General features: G+C 52.7%; 3 protein-coding genes across 5 annotated transcripts; 2 read left to right on the top strand and 1 right to left on the bottom strand.

The window, feature by feature from the left end:
• Positions 1-987: 987 nt before the first annotated feature.
• On the bottom strand, positions 988-10,482 carry POLR1C (RNA polymerase I and III subunit C). The gene is made up of 9 exons (XM_082848165.1): positions 10,413-10,482; positions 10,215-10,286; positions 3,031-3,138; positions 2,662-2,794; positions 2,258-2,377; positions 2,019-2,171; positions 1,714-1,863; positions 1,492-1,608; positions 988-1,347 (listed from the first exon to the last, which is right to left on the bottom strand). Exons 1-9 carry the CDS (start codon positions 10,479-10,481, stop codon positions 1,229-1,231), a joined length of 1,041 nt encoding a protein of 346 aa, XP_082704291.1. The 5' UTR covers position 10,482; the 3' UTR covers positions 988-1,228.
• A 169-nt stretch (positions 10,483-10,651) lies between these two features.
• On the top strand, positions 10,652-14,879 carry YIPF3 (Yip1 domain family member 3). Of its 2 annotated transcripts, XM_082847934.1 has the most exons (9): positions 10,652-10,872; positions 11,352-11,549; positions 11,736-11,842; positions 13,128-13,173; positions 13,311-13,403; positions 13,555-13,686; positions 13,884-13,997; positions 14,196-14,319; positions 14,414-14,879. In XM_082847934.1, the coding sequence occupies exons 1-9, from the start codon at positions 10,792-10,794 to the stop codon at positions 14,560-14,562; spliced, it is 1,044 nt and encodes a 347-aa protein (XP_082704060.1). In that variant the 5' UTR covers positions 10,652-10,791; the 3' UTR covers positions 14,563-14,879. The 2 variants fall into 2 exon arrangements, with proteins under 2 accessions (XP_082704060.1, XP_082704061.1); XM_082847935.1 differs by lacking the exon at positions 14,196-14,319.
• Positions 14,880-16,984: 2,105 nt separating this feature from the next.
• On the top strand, positions 16,985-19,592 carry LRRC73 (leucine rich repeat containing 73; the record flags this gene model as incomplete). 2 transcript variants are annotated; one of them, XM_082847557.1, is made up of 6 exons in its annotated part: positions 16,985-17,256; positions 17,878-18,038; positions 18,385-18,507; positions 18,889-18,989; positions 19,130-19,352; positions 19,499-19,592. In XM_082847557.1, 6 exons carry the CDS (start codon positions 16,985-16,987, stop codon positions 19,567-19,569), a joined length of 951 nt encoding a protein of 316 aa, XP_082703683.1. In that variant the 3' UTR covers positions 19,570-19,592. The 2 variants fall into 2 exon arrangements, with proteins under 2 accessions (XP_082703683.1, XP_082703684.1); XM_082847558.1 differs by lacking the exon at positions 18,385-18,507.
• Between the last annotated feature and the right edge of the window lie 653 nt (positions 19,593-20,245).

Here is a 20,245-nt window from a genome sequence, read left to right as displayed (position 1 = left end):
GTGTTCCCCACATTGGCATTGATCCAGTCCCCTGACCAGGGTTTTGGTGACGCTGAAGCTGCAGCTTTTAGCTGGTGTGGCCCCCCCAGGTAGGGTAAGGTCAGGAAGAGGCAAAGCTGGGGAAACGGACTTGGGAGTCCCACATTGCGCTTTCTATGGCACAGACTTGGTCCATCCCCTCTTCCTGGGTGGTGCTTTGGGCTTCTTGTCCACTGTGAAGGCCATCTCAGCATGTTTCCCTCCAAACTTGTTAGCTGCCTACTCTTCTCTGCGGTGGGGCTGTGGAGGGTATAGTTGTATTTATTGTGTTGTAATATTTTTAACATCCTGTGACTTCATGTTAGAAGTTTTCTATTGTTTATAGAACCTTTTTGTAGAAACATTAACTCTAAAGCACATCTGCATGTCAGTAAAAATCTCAATTTCATATAGAAAGGGCCCCATCTCCCTTTTTCAAACTAGTAACATACTCCAGGGTCACTGTTCCTCATGAGCATCTTACTTGCTAAGGGGGCTGGACAGGAAGAACTGTGACTGACAGACCTGCTCTGTCAAACCCTCTGAAATAGCATGCCAGCCAGAAGCAGCTTTCTATTCCTGACACACAGACCAGGCGGCCCTTCCGTTCTCTTAAGTGTCGTCATTGGTGGCCACTGGACCTAACCCAGAGGGGCTGCCCAAGGGGACTGTTACTCTTCCTTGTGTGGCTCTTGATGTGACTTGACTGCCATGGACCACCCTTTTTTCTCTCAGGAACTTCCTCTGGTATCCGGGAAATGGGTTAAGCAGCACACGGTGTTTTCCTGTGGTCTGGCTGTGCCCCCAGAAACCATCACACTTGGCATTTCTCAAGGGGCTTCAGAGGGACTTGGCCCTGACTTGCAGTGATGTCTGAGCCCAATGCTCTTAACTGCTAAATAACGCCAGATCTCTTCTGAGGTGCCCCATATTTTTGGACAAAAACTGAAAAAGTGGTCTCCAACAAAAGGATTTTTGTCTGGATGTGAATTTATTTACATTAAGACCTTACAAAGGCATAAAAGTCACATTTTGTGGCACATTTAACGAAGTGTATTGACTGAAAATAAAGCTGGAATTGTCCCCAGAAAACTCAGGACCCCTAGTCTCTGGGCTCTCTACAGCAGTCCTGTGGGGGCAGGTCAGAACCTAACGTCTTCAGCTTGCCTCAGGAGCATCCGGTCCCAGCCATGCCAGGTCCAGCGCAGCCTCAATCCATCTGAACCGCATCCAGTTCATCCAAGAACCGCCGGCACTTCCCCATCAGTACCTTGATGGCTTCACTCACCAGCACGTCTGGTGGCAACACCCCTGTTGACTCCACAGAGACTGGGGACCAAAGGGACACTTTAGCCCAGGCAGGGCTTACAAAGGCTCCTTATACGTATTGCTAGATTCCACATCTGAACTCTGCAAGGAAGCTGCAGCACCAAAGAACTCCATCCCCACCCCACCCTCCAACTTGAAACTCACAGATGTAATGGTTCCGAACACGAGCAAGCCGTACAACCTTCTTTAGCTTCTCATTCCGGAAGACTTCCCTGCTGAAGGTATCTAGCCGGGGATTGGCAACTCTGGCCACCTTTTTACCTAATGAAAACAAACCATATTATAAATACATGAGCCCAGAGCTTTTATTTCTCTGCTACCTTCAAAGAAAATATACTTCAGGGCCTGGCATCCCAAATCCCATACCTTGGATTTCTTGCACCTCAATAACACCAGGTGAGAAGCACCGGCTCAGCTCCTCAGCCGCATCCCCTTCCACGGGCTCAAGCAGGGTGATGTCCGGCAGGAGCCGGTAACTGGCTGTTGCCACAGGTGAAAACTTGGCATGATCTTTGCCTGGAGGGAAGAGGGAACTCAGAGCCTGGGAGGAGACCCTTCCTCACATTCCCTAAGCTCCTGACATCAGAGGCCCATTGGCTCTCTGCCTGTCGGGGACATCTCAGCCGAGTCCCTTAGTCATACCTCACCCCAGGGTAATCAAAGGGTCTCACCAATGCCCTTGACGCAGTGCATGAGCAGGTCAATCTCCTGGCCAGGCCGCAGCTGAGCGATGAGGATATCATCGTGTACCGGTCGGATGGTGCCCTCCGGGAAGAGGTCAGCCTGGTTCCCCAGGGGGACCCATGTCATGTGCCTGGTGTACACTGCGGGAGGAAGCACATCAGACCAAAGTCCCTAAAACTGGCACCCACCAACAGGGGGCCCTCTTCCTCACCCCACCGGTACCTACCTTTGTGGTTGACATAGAGCTCATTGGGGTCAGAGGAATCTTTAGCGGCGTGGGGGTTCCGAGTGCACCTGACCTGCAGCCGAAACTGCAGGGTATCTATCTCTGTGCCTTCTTCATCTCCTACACAAAGGGAGGAGGTGGGGACTGTTAAAGAGCTAGTGGACGTCGGTGCCAGGCACTACGCTGAATGCCTTGCATGTTTCTCTCATCCTCTTGGCAACCCTGGTAAGGCAAGGGCAGATGTCCTCACAGACAACAGCACTGATGTACCAAAAGATTGGTACCGGGCCCAAGGTCATACAGTAGCCAATCAAGGGTTCGAACACAGGCAGTCTGATTCCAGAATCAACTTCAGAGGAGAGCTGCCCACCTTCCCCCAAAATTTCATTTTCTCAAACCCTCACCTTGGTTCCGATATTCAAAAAGGCGGGGATCAGCATGAATGGGGATGAGCCCCAAGCGGTGAGCGAGGATCTCATCCTGGACAATGGAAGTGTTGTTGTACACCAGGACCTTCTCCACAGCCATGGTTGGCACCTGCCCAAGAAAAGAAAGCCACTCATCTACAAAGACCCCGTAGATTCCCCATCTACTCCCTGCCTCCTGACATAGGGAGATGGAGACTTCCTCCTAGAAGAACGCTTGATGAAAAGTTTACAAAGAATGAGCAGGAGGAATGCTCAGCAAAACTGCAGGAAAAATACCACTTGAGACAATTCTACAAATGAGGATTCCCCACACAACTCCACCTTTGCCATCGCGCCCACCTATACCTCAGCTAATAGAATGCGTCGAAAAGCATTGGCGATGGCTGCGTCGATTCCCACCATGTCAAACTCCAATGAGTTTTCATCCATGTGTACCACATCCACGTGGAAATCCTAAAGGAACAGGAAAAACGCAAAATGAAGCCTGCTCTCTACACAGTCAATACCGCCCCCCAGATATTCCCCTCAAGAACCTCCCTTTGCCCAGATGTCCCTCTCGCTTCCAATCATTTATTAGTTTCTAGAAAAGTCTTCATTTTTATCTTCCATTCATTTAAAATCCTCTGCAATATGGCTTCCAGCCAGGCCATCCACAGATGCTATTTTACTAAGAATAGGCTCACATATTGCTCAGTCCAGTTGATACTACTCAATCCTTATCTTACTAGATACCTCCCCTGGACCTGGCATTGAGAGAATCCCATTTCCAAACTACTGCCTTGATTTCTGAGCACCAACCTTCCTTGTCTGATCAGTCCTTCTCCTAAATTCACAGTCTTCCACCTACCATATACATGTTACCATTTCCCAAGTGTTTGTGTCTCTCCAGGGTGACCTCAACCCCACTCACGGTTTTAGCAACTATCTGTACGGACAACTCCCCAAATTGTATCTCACTTCTGATCTCATATATATCTCCTGCTAGCCTGCTAGACTTCTCCATCTACAGGAAACTGAATGCGTCAACACTCCCTTTCCCCAGACCCGTTTCTCATCAGTAAATGACACCACCATCCATCAAAGTAGTTCCCCAACAAGCGAATTTTACACTCCCCCCTCACAGCCCATATCCAAGCAACCACCAAATTTACCTTCTGTCTCCCGTGCTCTGTTTCCATGATCACAATCTTAGTTTCTGCCTTCAGCCTCAGCTCCCCTATGCAATTCTGTCTCAGATCTGCACACACCACATGACAATCCTCAAATTCATTCTCTCCCAACCATTAAGCTTGCAGATATGATAATATCTGCTTAAGAGCTCTTCAAAAGCTCCCTATCACCTACAGTGCCTAAAATGCACTTCAGTCTTGCCTAACACTCATGCTGACCCACTTCATATTCTAGCAACAATGAACTGCTTGGACACTCCTCACCCTTCGCTGTTCTCAGCTTCTGCTCATCGTTCAAGGCTGAACTGAGATGTCATCTCCTTCAGGAAATCTTCCATACTTCTGCCCCCCCCTTCTCATTCTGGATTAAGTGCCTGTGCAGGATACACCCGCCCCAACCCCATCACCTTTTTTGCTTTCAACCGCCTTTACCGCATTACACTGGACTCATTTGTCTACGCATGCTCTTCTCCAACAAGACTGTACATCTTATTTGCAAAGCAGGGCAGAAGTTGTGTCTACCGAGCACCTAGCGTGTTGCTCGATATACGGAGCAAACCCCAAGTGAGGCAGGAAAGACAGGGCCCAACCCAAGGACAGCCTCCTCATACACAGACATTAGGCAAAAGGCAAAGCCACCTCTCCTTGTGTTGCACTTAATGAGATTATGAAGCATGGAGGAATGGCATCAGCAACAAGAACATACATTAAACCTTGATTAAACTTTGTGACACCTGAACAGGGAACCCTGCCCAGAAAACCCACAGAGCTCAGCCCAGCATGAGCAATAAAAATGCACAGGCTGCAGCTGACTGCTATACAGCCTTCCACACCTGGTGCTTGACTGCTAAGGGAAAAATGGCTCTTAGAGCACATGTGCAGTGGCTTCAGGAGACAGACTCACAAGAGAAGCGGATGTAACCAGGCGCAATTAAGATCCCACCAATGAATATTCTGCCCCTAATCAAAGAAACCTGCATCCATTCAAGGAACTGAAATAAAAGGTGTGGGGGGGGGGGTGGTCAGAAAACTCCTCAGATGCCCTCCTCACCGGCGAGGACGCCCGAAGTTCTTTTCCAAGTGCGTTTGCTTCTGCCCCTTAATACACTGCTTCTTTGTTTCTCTCTACACCTCAGTCTGTGTGACTTTTTTTGCGTTCCCTGTCCAAATTCTTTTGGACAGGTAGAACAAGAACCTGGACCTTTAATTTAGCCTGTCTGGCATCAGTCTTTGGCAAGCAAGCCAGGAGATTTATTGGAAGTTAATTACCCTTCATCTTGGTCTCTGGTAAGTCTTAGCCTCCCACCTCCCTCGCACTTGAGTGGTGCTGCCTGACTTCCTATCATTACTTTTCTTTCGCTCTTTGTCGCGCCTCTGCGGCCCATCTCACTCATATTTTCGTGTCTTGCTCTCCCGGAAGTGCGGGGAAGAGGAATTTGTCAGGTGCTTTCCAAGCTTGCTGCTAGGTCTTGCACTTCTCATTGTTGCAAGGCATGTCAGGCCAGCCTCTGCTCACAGGCAGTCAGGGACCTGAACCACAGGAGCTTTGCCCTCTGGGTTTATCTTATCCGCCATTTGATTAACTATTGTCAGGTTCAAATTAGCAAAAATATAAAATACAGCCTTACTTGGACAGACTGCAAGTTGAAGAAAGCTGAGGTTTTCTTAAATTTTTTTTTTAACATGATTACACATACTGCCTCCCTTAGTGGCTGGTACCCATTTTCAGATACTTACCACCCTTTCAGAGAATGAAAACTAGAACCTAAATAGGTCCTGGAACTATAAGGATGTCCATTTTAGGGGAATGCACCCCAGGAACACAAGAATTAATCACTGGCTATAGAATCTACAGAGAAGCCTTGAAGCCTTCAGGAAGGTCGCTCACCCTGGGTATCGCAGACACCAGGGGAGGACACGGGCCTCAGGACATGGGCTGGCAGGGTTGCCATATGATGGGGTCGCTACCCTCACACAGGCTACAGTCAGCAGGAGTGAGAAAAACAGGGACACCCGTAGCCAGTCCTGACCGACAATGCTCCTCCTTTTGGCAGGAGCTTGGTTCCCCTGAAGGATCACAGGTAATCTTTACTCCCAGGGACATACCCTTTGGGAGTATTCAGAGACACCAAGGACATTTTCTCTTTTGGGCTTTTGTGCGCCCCATGCTGCCTGGGGACCCTGACCATTGAGGGCTATATTTCAGAACTAGTTAAACTCTAAAAGCACGTAAAACCAGTGAACTCATTAAGAGCAGTACTTACTTAATTTGGGACAAGTCCAGGCAGTTGAATTCCTTCTCTGACCAAATGAGCCTCATCTAGGATTAAACTTGTGAAAGTTTTTAGAGAATGCACTAACACAGACTCCTCCACCCCAAGAACTAGTCCCTACTGGGACAACATTTTTATCAGCTAGTCTGTCCCTGATATTAGGTGAAAGCTCCAAAAGTTACAGTTGGGCCCTCAGGCTCTGATGCCTTAGCTGCTAGATATGGCCTATGGGGTATTTAATAACCGTGACCAGGCAGAGGAAGCCCTGAGGGACTGGCACGGAAGGGGAACAAACTAAGAAACAGGCTCAACTGACAGCTCTTGCTGTCAGCAGTGCCTTGCAACCTCAGGGACAAAGAGAAGACACGACACCAGATCAACAGAGACTCCACAAGGGGTCTGCTTCAAATGTGGTGAGCCAGGCCACTGCACCCGCTCCTGCTGAGGGCAAAAGGCGAAACTGCTTGCCCCATGTCCAAACTGTGGAAAGTCAGGCCATCAGATGTGAGAATGTCCCATGTCCGATTTGGACAAAGGGGTTTCAAAACTCCAAATGGTAGCTGCAGACAGCTGACAGGGCCGGGGGTCCTTGGCTCGCATGGAAAAATTCACCATCTCAACAGAAGAGCCCCAGGTGATCCTTAACAAGGCAGGTAAGGGGGTCTAATTTTTTAATCAATACAGGAGCCACTTGCTCTGTCTTTAAACAATTATGCTGGACTCTCAAATGTTAAAAGCTGCCTGGTATTGATAAAAATCGAGTATTGATAAAAATCCCCACAGTTGGTATTTCATTAAGCCACTCAATTGCCAATCTGAACAATATTTGGTCTCACATGCCTTCTCGGTAGTCCCTGAATGCCCCCATCCTTTAACGGGACAATACGTTATAAAAGCTTGGGAGACACTTCAGAGACTAGGAACAGGCCCCAACTTTTAAATTGCTCTGGCTGAAACCTAACATTTGGGTGAAACCTAACACCTATAAATTTTCAAGCCTGAGACAGAGACATCCCAGGAAGGGCCCCCCAGGCCAAGCTGATTATTACCAGGTGCAGGTTACTAGTCTTTTGTCAGTCACACACAATACTCCTATTCTGCCTGTTATCAAACCCAACAGGACCAAATAAGTATTTTGGGGACACCAAGAATGGATGACCAACTATTAGCTAAGCGGGGAACCTGTCTAGAGTTAAACCTATCCCTCCTCCCAAGTCTTCACAGGACATCGAGGACCACAGACAACCAGAAGAGTCCAGACAGGCGAGTGAGCCCCCTTCCAAACCTAAAGTTCTTATTAAAGAAGGACAAAAAAACTTCATAAATCCAAGGCTAAGTACCTCTGGCCGCTATTTTCCTTCTGCCCCGTTACACCAGTCCGCCCATGAACTAATTACTATGCTGTGGTGAACCTGGATCCCTGCTATCCTCCTCGTGCTCCTTCTCGCTGCTCTGGTAATCCTTCCTGAGTGCTGTCTTGATTCAGCACCTTTACCGGAGAGGGCTCTGCTCTGCCCATGCTGGGTTTAAAAAGGACTGTTTGTTTTTAGCTCACCACTGCCGCTGCCACCACAAAATCGTTATTCATCCTAACCTTTCTCTCCCTCCTTGGGGTGTCTGCATTAGGGGAATAGGAACTTAATGCAACTGCAAATCTTTCAAAAATTACTCATGGCTTAATTCCTTGGGTCTCACTTTTAGGAAAGATCTGCTTACTCTGGCAATATCCAAAGCTTCCAAGGCAGGCTTTCTCTCCGCCTCTCTCTCTCTCTCTCTCTCTGAGGAGTCCTCTTCCATTAATGTCTTTAAATAGAAGTTTTATTTAAAATCTTAGATTCCCGAGCTAGGTGGCAATTCCACCACTATGAAGGATTCTTAGATTCATAAGAAAAGTGGATACATCTGGGCACCACAGGCAGACACATTACTGGTCATGCCCTATATCAAAAAGAAGGATAGAAAAAGAAAAGGCAATCCCCCTACCTGGCCAACGGGGACGAATGGGCAGGGTCCCAGACCCTCTCACCTTGGAGACATCCAAGGACTAGTAAGGTCACTGAGGGGGACGCCTCCAAGGCCTAGGAAGTAGGTAACTGGTAGAAGACGACGCCCTTGCTGTTACCAACGCCGAGAGCAAAACTCACAGGATGCCCTGATTTTTGTGCTGTTTTCTTTTCTGTCCACTTTAGGTATAAACACCATAGGAGGTGCCCCTTCAATACCCGAGCAGTCCCTCTTAGGACGCATCCAGAAAAACTGGAAGGAATTCAATGTTGATGAGCTAAAACACAAGAAACTCATCTTTTTCTGCAACACGTTTTGGCCTCAATACAAGTAAGGGTCAGGGAAACCTGGCTCCAAAATGGCTCTTCAAATTATGACACTATTTCACAACTGGATTTATTTTGCAGGAAACTAGAGAAATAGACTGAGGATCCTTACGTGCAGGCTTTTATGATGCTATACCAAAACGCTTCATTGAAGGAATCATGTCAGATTTGTTTCACTGAACCAAAGAAAAGAGACCAAAATACCCCAGATATTTTAGATGACAACCCCAACTCCTCCTTCCCTTCCCTGGGATTGGCTAAGGCCTCTCCTTATCTAGATAATGCTCTGATAGTGGGACAATGCATGCTAGGCCAACTAAGTAATCACAGGGACCTCAGTATAACCATTTATAATCCCATTCCTGAAATAAGAGGGCAACTGGACTCATCCTGGCAAAAAAAGGAGTTGCTATTGGTTTGGCAGCTCCACGGGGCAGTGGGGAGGGGGCTTTGCCTACCACGAGGCAACACTTTATAACCTGTCAGATACTCTGTCTACCCTGGCCAGGACCAGGGGGGACTCACTCTCTAGACTCTCAACATCTCTTAATTCCCTAGCTAATGTGGTGATGGATAATAGAATGGTCTTGGATTATCTCCTAGCTGAGCAGGTAAGGATATGTGCAGTTATCAACAAAACATGTTACACCTACATCAACACCCCTGGCCAGGTGTTACAGTTTTGGAAAGGATAACCCCAATGCCCACTCCACATGGACTGCAGTCAAAAGGATATAACCAAAGGCACCCTTGGACTTCTGGTTGCATTAATACTTTTGCTGATTTCTGGCCCCTGCCTTTTTACTTGCTTGTTAAATTTGTTTCCTCCAGGTTGCAACAATTTGACATAAACATGATGGTCATACAGGGACTCCAGCCACTGCCTACTGCTGAGGCCTCTATGGAAATCTTGGGACTCCTTGACCAGAAAGGAGGAAAGTTTCATTCCCAGGGTCAGACAAGGGAAGACTGCCCCTGCCAGCTTGAAGAAGTTACAGAAGAATGAGACTTTTGGCCCTGAATAACCCCAAAAGATTTTGGAAAGGAACTCTTTCAGGGTGGAATTGAGGCAGGAAAGACAGGGCTGGACCCAAGGACAGCCTCCTCAAACACAGACTTTAGGCAACAGGCAAAGCCACCTCTCCTTGTTTTGCACTTAATGAGACTGTGAAGCATGGAGGAATGGCCATCAGCAACAAGAACATAAATTAAACCTTGATTAAACTTCGTGATACCTAAACAGAGAACCCTAACCAGAAAACCCACAGAGCTAGAGCTTGGCGGAGCATGAGCAATAAAAATGCACAGGCTGCGGGTGGCTGCTATACAACCTTCCACACCTGGCGCTAAGGAAAAATTTAAGGGAAAACAGCTTTCAGAAGTGCGGTGGCTTTAAAAGACCAATGGGCAAGAGAAGCTGACGTAACCAGGTGCAATCAAGATCCCACCCCAGGGGTGGTGGTCACAAAACTCCTCGGGTGCGCCCCTCACTCGCGAGGACGCCCTCATTCTTCTCTGAGTACGTACTTTCCCTTCTGCCCCTTAATAAATTGCTTCTTTGTTTCTCTCTATGCCTTAGTCTCTGTGTGTGACCTTTCTTGCGTTCACTGTCCAGATTCTTTTGGACAGGTAGAACAAGAACCTGGACCTTTAATTTAGCCTGAACAGCATCACAAGGACAGCTTCTGAGGCACAGGCTACTCAGACTACAAGGTCCGATCCCCGTACTCTCTCCGGGCACCTCCAGCTCCACCCACCTTTTCGAAGCGGTCCTGGTCCCAGGCATCATCGTAGCCCGAATAGTTACCGGGAAAGTCGGTGGTATGAACCTAGAGCAAAGAGAGACGAGCCTGTCCGCGAAGGGGCAGCGAGGCCAAGCCTGTCCCCACTCTGACCCCAACTCATCCCTGTTCCGCTCCCATTTCTCTTCCCGAGCTCAAGGCCACAAGGCTTACATTGCGAACCCCGAACTCCCCTAAAACCACGCGCCTCCGCATTTCCTCCACTGCCTGGGCCGCCGCCATCTTCAACTCCTCCACGTGACTAGGGCACCTAACTGGTGCGTGCGTCCTAGCGGCCCTCCTCCGTCTCCGTGGCAACGCATCACCTCCTGGAATCTTAGATATCGCGAGACTCTGCCCCGCCTCCGTCCACGTCTCCAGCTACCGGAAGTCAGTTTGGGCCAAACATCCGGGTTTCTCTTTTTTGCGTTCCGACGAATCCTCCTTTTTTTCTCGTCCGTGGACCTGTCCCTGCGTTAGGCCCACGTCTCTCCCACTCCTCTTCCGCGCGCGGGACTAGCGCGGGCTTCAGCGACGGGAGCCCTCGAGGGACATGGCAACTCCGGCGGCGCCGGCCGGCGGCGCCCGAAATGGGGCTGGCCCGGAATGGGGAGGGTTCGAAGAAAACATCCAGGTAATAATAGCCCCACGGCTCCGACCAGGGGCCTCAGGTTTCTGGGCCCGCTTGCTCTTGCTTTCCGCACAAGTTAGAAGGTCGGTCGGGGTCAGGCATGGCACGGGGCTGGAGTGGGCTTGTGGGTGGGCGGGATTCACTGGCCAAAACCACACTGTGTGCGCACAGCCTTGTATTGGGGTTGGGAAAGACAAAGGAAATGGGCACTTTTGTAGCCCTTTGGGGGCTTTGGTAGGGAAGGTAGGAGAAAGACGTGTATGGAAGACAGGGAATAGGTTTCCCAGTCTAGAAAAGACAGACAAACAACCAAGGGTTCTGAGAGCAAATGAGGGGGAGAGAATGGCGTGATCTATGGTAATGCCAAGCCATATCCCCTGCAGTGTAAGAACAGAGACCCAAACTCCGTGGTGAACAGAGAAGGACTTAACGGATGGAGCAGAAAGGCACTGACTGCACTTTAGGATCTGTTGTCTTCACAGGGTGGGGGCTCAGCTGTGATTGACATGGAGAACATGGATGATACCTCAGGCTCCAGCTTCGAGGACATGGGTGAGTTGCATCAGCGCCTGCGTGAGGAAGAAGTGGATGCTGATGCAGCTGCTGCTGAAGAAGAGGATGGGGAGTTCCTGGGCATGAAGGGCTTTAAAGGACAATTGAGCCGGCAGGTGGCTGATCAGGTAAGCAAGACTGGCTCCCCGACAGGTGGAAAAGTATACCTAGGAGGCCCCTGGTTCTGGAGTTGGTGTTGGTGAAGTTCATCCCGGGTTGTCCAGTTAGAACCATGTAGACATCGAACAAAAAATAAGCAATAGAGCCAAGAGTCTCACAGTACCCTCCCACCCCACCCGTCTTCCTTGCTTCAGATGTGGCAGGCAGGGAAGAGACAAGCCTCCAGGGCCTTCAGCTTGTATGCCAACATCGACATCCTGAGACCCTACTTTGATGTGGAGCCTGCCCAGGTGCGAAGCAGGTGAGGACCCTCCTCCTGACAGAAGCTGCCCCCCTAACACCTAGTCCTTCATCCAAACTACAACCGGACACCAAACCTTTAGACTCCCCTCTTCATGACCCCAGCCACATTATACGTCTTACCAGTCACGGAACAGGGCATGGCGATAACACATTGCCTTCCTCCTCTTCTCCATCTAGCAAACTACTCATGTTCCCTCGAAGCTTAGCTCAGATGTCACTTCCTTTGCTCCCCATTGCCAGTTTGTCCTTTCCTGGTGCTCCAATAGAGCTCTGCGCTTTCCTCTAACAGATAACACTTCAGCAGTGCTGTACTTTCTTATTTCTGGGTCTGTCTCCCCAGAGACCTCCTTTTCAAAAGCAGGCACTGTTTCACATTTTTATTCCCAGCACCGGAACAGTCTCTGAACTAGAATATCGGTACCTAGTTGTTGAATGATTTTTCAAGAGCTGGATTTAATCTTGGTTTTGTTCTTTGCTCATCCTTTAATTCAACCAATGCTTATCAAATACCTGTACCACTCAGCAAGTATTTACTGAGCTTTTGCTCTGCGTCAGGCACTACAGTAGTTGTGTCTGATTCAGTGGTGAAGATAGATGGGAGCCTTACCCTGGAGTGCAGCCCTCGAGCACTCATTTGCCATGAAGGGACACGCAGGAGGGACACCTGACCCAGGGTTGGTTGGAGGATTGGACAGGGCAGCTTTCTCAGAGGAAGTAAAATTTAGTCAAGATCCAGGGTATTATTAGGAGCTAGCTAGTCACTTAAGAAGTGGGGAAGTTATTGGTACTTTTATTCCTTCTGCCTGGAATTTTCATACCACTTCAAATATATTTTTCAAGAAAATGCTCAGTGGTGCCTGGAGGAATGATAAGCAGAACGAGGCAGGAGGCACGCTGGTTCCCTCAAGTAACAACTTTCCCTCTAAACCTTTCTCAGGGCTTTACTATCACAGCCTTGAATTTGGGGCATTCTCTGCTGAGGTTTAAAGGGGAGCAGGTCACATAGGTAATGGGGTCCAGGCCCTCTCCCAGGGCCCAGCAGGGCTTTCTAAATTCTCCGTGTTGCTGCTGCATCAGTCAGCACAGCATCAGAAGGCTGTTCTTCCTGGAAGCATTCAGGGGCAAAAAAGTGATTTCCTCATTCCTTGTCTGTCTTTACCACCCTCTTCTCCCTTTACCATCCAGCATGTTCTCTTCAGTTAGCAAGATGACTAAGATTCAGGCTTTCCAGAACCTCACAGCCTAGTGCTGCCTCTGCTCTCATCTCTCCTCTCCCCTCCCAGGCTCCTGGAGTCCATGATCCCTATCAAGATGGTCAACTTCCCCCAGGTGAATAGCGGGTAGCATGTCTGGAAGAGCCGGGGGAGGCACTAGGGCAGAGGGTGGGGCCACCACGCAAAGCCTGGGAAGGCATAAACGGAAGAGCCACTCTACCCTCCAGCCTGAATGAGTTGGTATATTGACAGAAAATCGCAGGTGAGCTTTACGGACCTCTCATGCTTGTCTTCACGCTGGTGGCCATCCTCCTCCATGGGATGAAGACGTCTGACACCATTATCGTAAGCAGGACAGAGGACTTTGGGGGGTGGCTGATATGAGTTGAAAGCTGCCCAAGGAGACAATGGTGGAGTAAGACAGAAGCAGCCCCTGAGGAAGGCCCTGAGTGAGCTAAGAGGCCTCCCAGGACTAATTAAAGCCTTCACCCCACAGCGGGAGGGCACCCTGATGGGCACAGCCATTGGCACCTGCTTCGGCTACTGGCTGGGCGTCTCGTCCTTCATTTACTTCCTCGCCTACCTGTGCAATGCCCAGATCACCATGCTCCAGATGCTGGCACTGCTGGTAAGGAGTCCAGCATGCTGGTGGGCAAGGGTGATCTTAAAAGAGTAACCAGGCTTTGGTCTGCATCTGTCCTAGGGGCCCCAGGGCCTGGAATGGGGTGAGCTGGCCAATGGACCATTTATTTCTCAGGGTCCCCATGAGGGTCCAGAGGCCAGCCCAGCCTGAGTGATTTTCCTCTCCGCCATCCTCTTTCCTAGGGCTACGGCCTCTTTGGGCACTGCATTGTCCTGTTCATCACCTATAACATCCACCTCCATGCCCTTTTCTACCTCTTCTGGCTGCTGGTGGGTGGGCTGTCCACGCTGCGTATGGTAAGCTCGGCAGGAGGTTTCTAGGGGTGGGCTGTCCTCCGAAGGAGTAGGGAAAACAGCCCAGAGCTCAGGCCCAGTCCCACAAGGGGCTCTGAATGGGAGGGAAGAGCCCAAAGACGGTTCTGCTCTGGGTAAGAGTGGCTTCTCTACACTAGTCACTTGGATCAGGCCCTCTGAACTGTATTCCTGTTGCCCTAGGTGGCAGTGTTGGTGTCACGGACTGTGGGCCCCACACAGCGGCTGCTCCTCTGTGGCACCCTGGCTACCCTGCACATGCTTTTCCTGCTCTATCTGCATTTTGCCTACCACAAGGTGGTAGAGGGTAAGTGACAGGAGGGGTGCGGGGGAGAGGGAGGACAGCTGCCTAGGGCAGGGCCCTACCAACCCTCACTTACTTTCCATCCTCCTCCTTTCAGGGATCCTGGACACGCTGGAAGGCCCCAACATCCCACCCATGCAGAGGGTCCCCAGAGACATCCCCGCTGTGCTCCCTGCTGCTAGGCTTCCCACCACTGCGCTCAACGCCACAGCCAAGGCTGTCGCGGTGACCCTGCAGTCACACTGACCCCACCTGAGATCCTTGGCTGGCCCCCTTTCCCCCAGCTGCAAAGTGGAGGAAGACTGAAGGACAGTACTGATGACATGTGTCTCTTTGAGGGGTCTGCAGCTGCCACAGAGCTATAGCCACTTAAGCACCTCCTTGATGCCTGTCGAGCTTCTGAAGGGCACAAGGCCAGGAAGTCCTGGCCGGGACTGCAGGGCTCTGCCGCCAGTGCAGAAAGTGGGTCAGCTCCTCCGAGGTCCTCTCACCACCTACCCCTTCCTTCCTCTTTATCTCTTCCACATTGTCTTGCTAAATATAGACTTGGTAATTAAAATGTTGATTGAAGTCTGGAACTACAGCTACCCGTTCCAGTGGTCCTCCCTGCCACCCTACTTCCTGTACACTTTCCTGTTCTGTCAGTGGTGGTAATGTCACATGCTCACTTCATTATACCCCTATCCAAGCAGAATGAAAGTGGGACAGCCCAGACTGCATTGAAAGACTGAATATGGAACCTGCCCCCAGGGCAGGGAGCACAAGATCCATGCAGCATCAGGGAGGCCTCAAACTCAAGAACCATAATAAGTCTGATGGAACAGTGCACCCGGCTTAGGTCTGGGCTCAGCCTCACTCTTGGGATGCCTATGGAGCAGTGACAACTGGGCAAAAACTTCCAGACTCAACACCATGTCATTACAAGGCCCTTATGCACCTGGGCCGTTGTGTAGGGATAATTTTTCTGTGGAGGTGCACATTTGAAGCCAAAGTTGGCTTTGCCCTGGTTATACTGGGGCCAGGGGAACAAAGCTCTCTTCAGGAGTTCCCTCAGTCCTTTCTCTTCAAGAGTGCTATTTACTCTTAAAAGCGATAACCACCCCAAGCACAGCACCATCCTCTCCCAGTACCCATTTAATCTGTTCCACTTAAGTCAGGTGGTTAATGGAGGGAACAGAATCTTTGACCTCCCTTCACTATGTTTATATTATTCATTTTTTTAAAATTCATTACCCTAGTAAATCTGGGTTAGCGTTTTTCCCTTCTAATAAAGGGACTAAGAAAGATGTGCCCTTCATTCACGTTATGTGATCCTATGTGATGTGAGGCCCCTACACTATCACCAGTGGACAACGTTCTAAGGGCACTGCCTGTATTGTGCCGTGTGCCCTTACTGAAAGCTCCGGCCCACTTTTCACGGCCCCACAGCCACTGCAGCCTGCTCTCCTGGTACCACCCCCCTTCATTTTGGCTACTCCAGTCCCACGGATACTGAGGACGTCAGAGCATCAGCAGTGCCCTAATCACCTGGGAAAGGAACGGCACCAGCGCGTTGCATCTACCTGCGGCTCACCTGCTTCAAGGACCCTTTGGGGTTCCACTGGGCCTGGCAGCTGAGGCCGCCTCCACGGGGCAGGGGTTCCCGCCGCCGCCACTGCGAGGCAGCCATCTTGGCGAGGGGCACGCGAGGAATTCCTCGCGCCTGGAATGCCCGCGCACGCGGCGCCTCTTGTCGCGGGGGCGGGGCGAGGCGCAAGTTAAAGGGCCCTTGGGACTTCCAAACTGGACGGGGGTGGGGGGGTGGCGGGCGTCCCTGGGATCCAGGCGAAGGCACCGAGGGGTCTGGCTCTTAGGAACGGGGAACGACGAGAAAATGAGCAAAAGAACCGTGTAACTGTCTCAAATGCCGTCTCCACCTGATGTGTCTCTATTCTCCCCTCCCTACCCCCTGCCCGTCCCAGGCTTCCACCTGGCCACCTGTTGTCTGGCTACACCTAGGGGAAGAGCGCCCCCACTGCTCCTGAACATCGGGTGTGCGCAAACCTCGTGTGCCCGCGTGGTCTAGGCCGGGCAGGAGGCGGGGCGAGCGGCGATGACGATACCGTTGCCATGGGAACCCGCCGCCCGCTCCTGCGCAGCAGCCTGAGCCCAAGCTGCCGCCCGCCACCCGCTGCCCGCCTGCCGGCCCGCCCGCCTGCCCGCCTCGGGCTCTCCCTGCGGGGCGGTAGGGGGAGTGGGGCTGGAGGAAGGGAGGGAACAGATGCGGCCTCCGAGCGGAGACCGGTTCCGCGCGTCCTAAGCCGAGGCCCCTGAGCCGGCGCCGTAACCGCGAGGGACGAAGACCAGCGCGGAGCAGCGCCCGCCCGGCCCCGGAACGCGCGCCCCGGCTCGCCGCCCAGACACGGACGGCACGGTCCGCCCCGGCCCGAGTGCCGCGCGGTCTCAGACCGGCCGGCGACCTCGGCGCCTCCGGAATCCCGGCCGGCTCCCGCGCGGGCCCCGGCGCTCCTCTCCGCCGCCGCCGCCGCCGCCGCCTGTGCCTCTGCCTCCCCCTCTACTCCGCTGCGTCGGCGACCCCACCCCGGACCCCGGACCCGGCCCCGCCCGCGGCCCCGCCAAACTCGGCCGCGGCCCGGGCCCTGGCCCCGGAGGCCCAGCCGTGGGTACGATGCTGCCCAGCTCCATCCAGATATCGGGGGAGCCGCTGTCAGGCGCCGAAGTGCGAGACATCTGCCGCGGCCTGCGCGACAACGCCGTGCGCCTGCTCTCACTGCGCGGCTGCCGTCTTTGCGACCGCGACTTCGGCCGCATCTGCCGGGCCCTGGCCGGGGCCACGTCCCTGGCGCAGCTCAACCTTAACCTGGGCGTCGTGTCCAGCCCCAGCCGCATCAAGCAGCTGGCGGAGGCGCTGCGGACCAACCGCTCCATCCAGTCCCTCTTGTGAGTGCGCTCCCTCTAAAAGGGGTCCCGGGCACCGCACCCCTCCTCGCACTCCCCCTGCCATCTCCTGTTCCTCCGCACACCTTCTGGTACCTGTGCTTGCACCAGCCTACCTTCTCACCCCTATTCACGCACCTCATTCCTCTGCCCATGCCTCCACAACACCCTCCAAGCCCCTGCCTCACCTCCAGACTTTGAACACCAGACCCACCCCAAATGATATAGGATACCCACCCCTTCCTGGCAGGACCCGTATACCTCCCAACCTAATCACCCGCATTGACTTCTCCGGGGTAGCTTGCTCAGTACCCAAGAAGGAATACTCCCCTGAGGACTAGATCCCTGCCCCTATGTTCTGTCCAGAACACCACCCACACACCCTTTCTCTGTGTTCTGATCTGGATCCCAGTCCCTGCCCCAGAAAAGAAACCGAATTTTCCCCTTCTAACTGCATTCTTAAGAGTCTAGAATTTTCTTTTTTCCTTCCCAAGGCCTCTCCCAAGTGCTGTGACTGAATGTCCCCCTCAGCTCTACAGCTCACCATAAGGGAGGGCGCCCCTTCCCCCTTACAGTAAGGACTGATGATTGCAGTAACCTCTGCTCTCTGGTCTCACCCCCCAGCCTGCATGGGAGCCCTCTGACAGATGCGGGGCTGGCCTTGCTGAATCCAGCTCTGGCCCTCCACCCTGCCCTCGTGGCTCTGGACCTGGGGGACTGCATGCTGGGTGATGAAGCCATCAACCTCATCTGTGGCCTTCTCCCCCCTGATGGGGCCAAGTCTGGTGAGCAGGGCCCTGCTGAGGGCATGGGCTAGTGTGGCCTTCATGAAAAGCTCAGTGCAGAGGGCAGGGGGCATGGCCTAGAGATGAGGGCTCTGACTGTGTGGGTGAGAATGTTTTTCGAATCCTCTTAGGAGGGAGAAGGATTGGGAGCTGAGCAGGATGGAGACTCAGGAATCCAGGCTGCAGCGGGCAGGAAAGGCATGGGTCGCTAATGTCTCTGGAGCTCTGTGGAGGAGGTGGGGTAGCTCTCAGTCACTAGGGATACCCCAGAGATCCCCAGGTGGGGAATGGGCTTGAGAAAGGCCTGACCCTCTCCATCCTGGCTTCTCGCTATGATGCTGCCCAGGCTTGAAGGAGCTGACGCTGAGCGCCAACCCTGGCATCACCCCTAAGGGCTGGAGCCGCCTCGCCATTGCCGTGGCCCACAGCTCCCAGGTCCGCGTCCTCAATCTGGACTACAACCCTCTGGGTGAGGCTCAAGAAAGCCCCCTTTGATTCTCACCACCCCTCACCCCTGTCCAAGAACCTGGGACCATCAGTTGCCATGGTAACCAGCACACTGGCGGAGGAAAGAAGGGAGGTTCTGGGTGGAAGTAGAGGAGCCACCTGTGTTGAGGACCAGATGACCAACAGGTAGATCAGAGCATCCATCACCACCCCTGGGCCTGGCTTGCTTCATCCATTCACTCATCAGTCACAATGCTCCCCTCCTGGCCACCTACCAGTTGCCAGCGTTTCCTGGCCTGGGGGTGGATTCTGAGGTTGTCAGGGCAATGGGGAGGCCGTGGGGAGAAAGGGTTAGCAGGCCTGTGAATGCCGGTGAGTGTGTGCACGTGTACTATCTCCCCAGGTGACCATGTGGCAGCGATGCTGGCTGTAGCTGTGGCCTCCAGCCGCACCTTAGAGGTCCTAGACTTGGAGGGTACAGGGCTCACCAACCAGTCAGCTCAGGTGAGAAGTCTTCATGTTTGGGGATGGGCCAGGGGTTGAGGTTAGCCAGTGTGTCTGTGGACATACTGAAGGGGTGGCAGGTTGGAGTCCGGAGCTGCCTTAACTGTGTTCATCATTTTCCGTACTCTTCCCCACCGCAGACCCTGCTGGACATGGTGGAAAATTACCCCACAGCTTTGCGGAGTCTGGTGTTGGCTGAGAACAGCATTAGCCCGGAGCTGCAGCAGCAGATCTGTGACCTCCTCTCTGAGGGGGAGGAGGAGGAGGAGGTGGCAGGAGGGGCTGGCGACACCCAGGAACGAGAGAGAGGGCGGGAGCCTGCTGCCCACCAGAGGGGCAGTAGCTCCTGGATGTGCCCCAGTGGTAAGAGCCGCAAGGGTTGATCAGAGTCAGGTCTGAAAGAGGCTTGGGACCAGGGAGAGTGGGTGTGAGAAACTTAGGCCACTTCTATTTGTGGTCCCCAGCGGAGGAATGCCTGGTGGTCTGAACACCTCTCTGCCCTTCCACAGATCCCAGCTCTCAGATGGTGCTAATGACGTCAGGACTAGGGGACAGTCTGTTGGCTGAGACGGAGATGTGACTCTCCATTCAGGCTTCTGCGCGTCATTACATTTGCATCTCCAGCACTTTGCCCCAGACGTCAGGGTCAGGCCCTGGGGCTTAGGAGGGTGGGGGGTTGGTGTGCCTGGGGCTCTGGCAGCTCCTGGCAGCATGGTGGGAGGCTCTGGAAGCTGTGACTAAACAAAATCGTTGGGGGCACTGGAACCCAAGGCAATGCTGGACTTGTTGGCAGCTCTGGCTGCAGCCCGCTGGCTCGGAAGAGATTTTATGAACTCGACAACCTGACGTGTGGCTCTGGTCACTGGGGGCTGGCAGCGAGGGAGGAATTGGAATTACCACTAGACATCACTAGGGGGCAGTGCCACCCCACGGCCCAAGCTCCAGGCAGCGTCCACTGGCCCCAAATGTCTCAAACAGGTCTGGCTCAGGTCTCTGACTTACAGGACCTGGGGTTCTGGGGTGACACCTTACACAGGCCCTGTAAGGATCGTAACTGAGGTAAAGAGCCCCCCCGAGCTGGGCTGGACCCTACCTCAAGGAGAGACTCAGGGGCCCTGCCAGGGTTACTTGAGGTACACCCTCTCCCTCCACCTGATGCTCTGTGCCCAGGGAAGCCCCAGGCAGAACAGTGGTAGGGGTCAGTCAGCAGCAAAAAGACTAGGACGTGATTAGGACTGGGAATACTCAAGAATGGG

This window comes from Leucopleurus acutus (assembly GCF_964270905.1).
Source record: "Leucopleurus acutus genome assembly, chromosome: 10".
NCBI lineage: Eukaryota > Metazoa > Chordata > Mammalia > Artiodactyla > Delphinidae > Leucopleurus > Leucopleurus acutus.
The sequence above is the reverse complement of the archived record's forward strand: the minus strand, read 5'-3'. Positions and strand labels throughout refer to the sequence as shown.

What these genes read in the sequence shown, in the direction of transcription:
- POLR1C (XM_082848165.1), bottom strand. Translation starts at nt 10,481, where the DNA reads ATGGCGGCGGCCCAGGCAGTGGAGGAAATGCGGAGGCGCGTGGTTTTA. An exon ending in TTTTGAATATCGGAACCAAG is followed by an intron (nt 2,378 to 2,661) that starts GTGAGGGTTTGA and finishes CCCTTTGTGTAG; the next exon opens with GAGATGAAGAAGGCACAGAG. An exon ending in GCACTGCGTCAAGGGCATTG is followed by an intron (nt 1,864 to 2,018) that starts GTGAGACCCTTT and finishes TCTTCCCTCCAG; the next exon opens with GCAAAGATCATGCCAAGTTT.
- YIPF3 (XM_082847934.1), top strand. Translation starts at nt 10,792, where the DNA reads ATGGCAACTCCGGCGGCGCCGGCCGGCGGCGCCCGAAATGGGGCTGGC. An exon ending in CCTGCCCAGGTGCGAAGCAG is followed by an intron (nt 11,843 to 13,127) that starts GTGAGGACCCTC and finishes CTCCCCTCCCAG; the next exon opens with GCTCCTGGAGTCCATGATCC. An exon ending in TCCAGATGCTGGCACTGCTG is followed by an intron (nt 13,687 to 13,883) that starts GTAAGGAGTCCA and finishes CCTCTTTCCTAG; the next exon opens with GGCTACGGCCTCTTTGGGCA.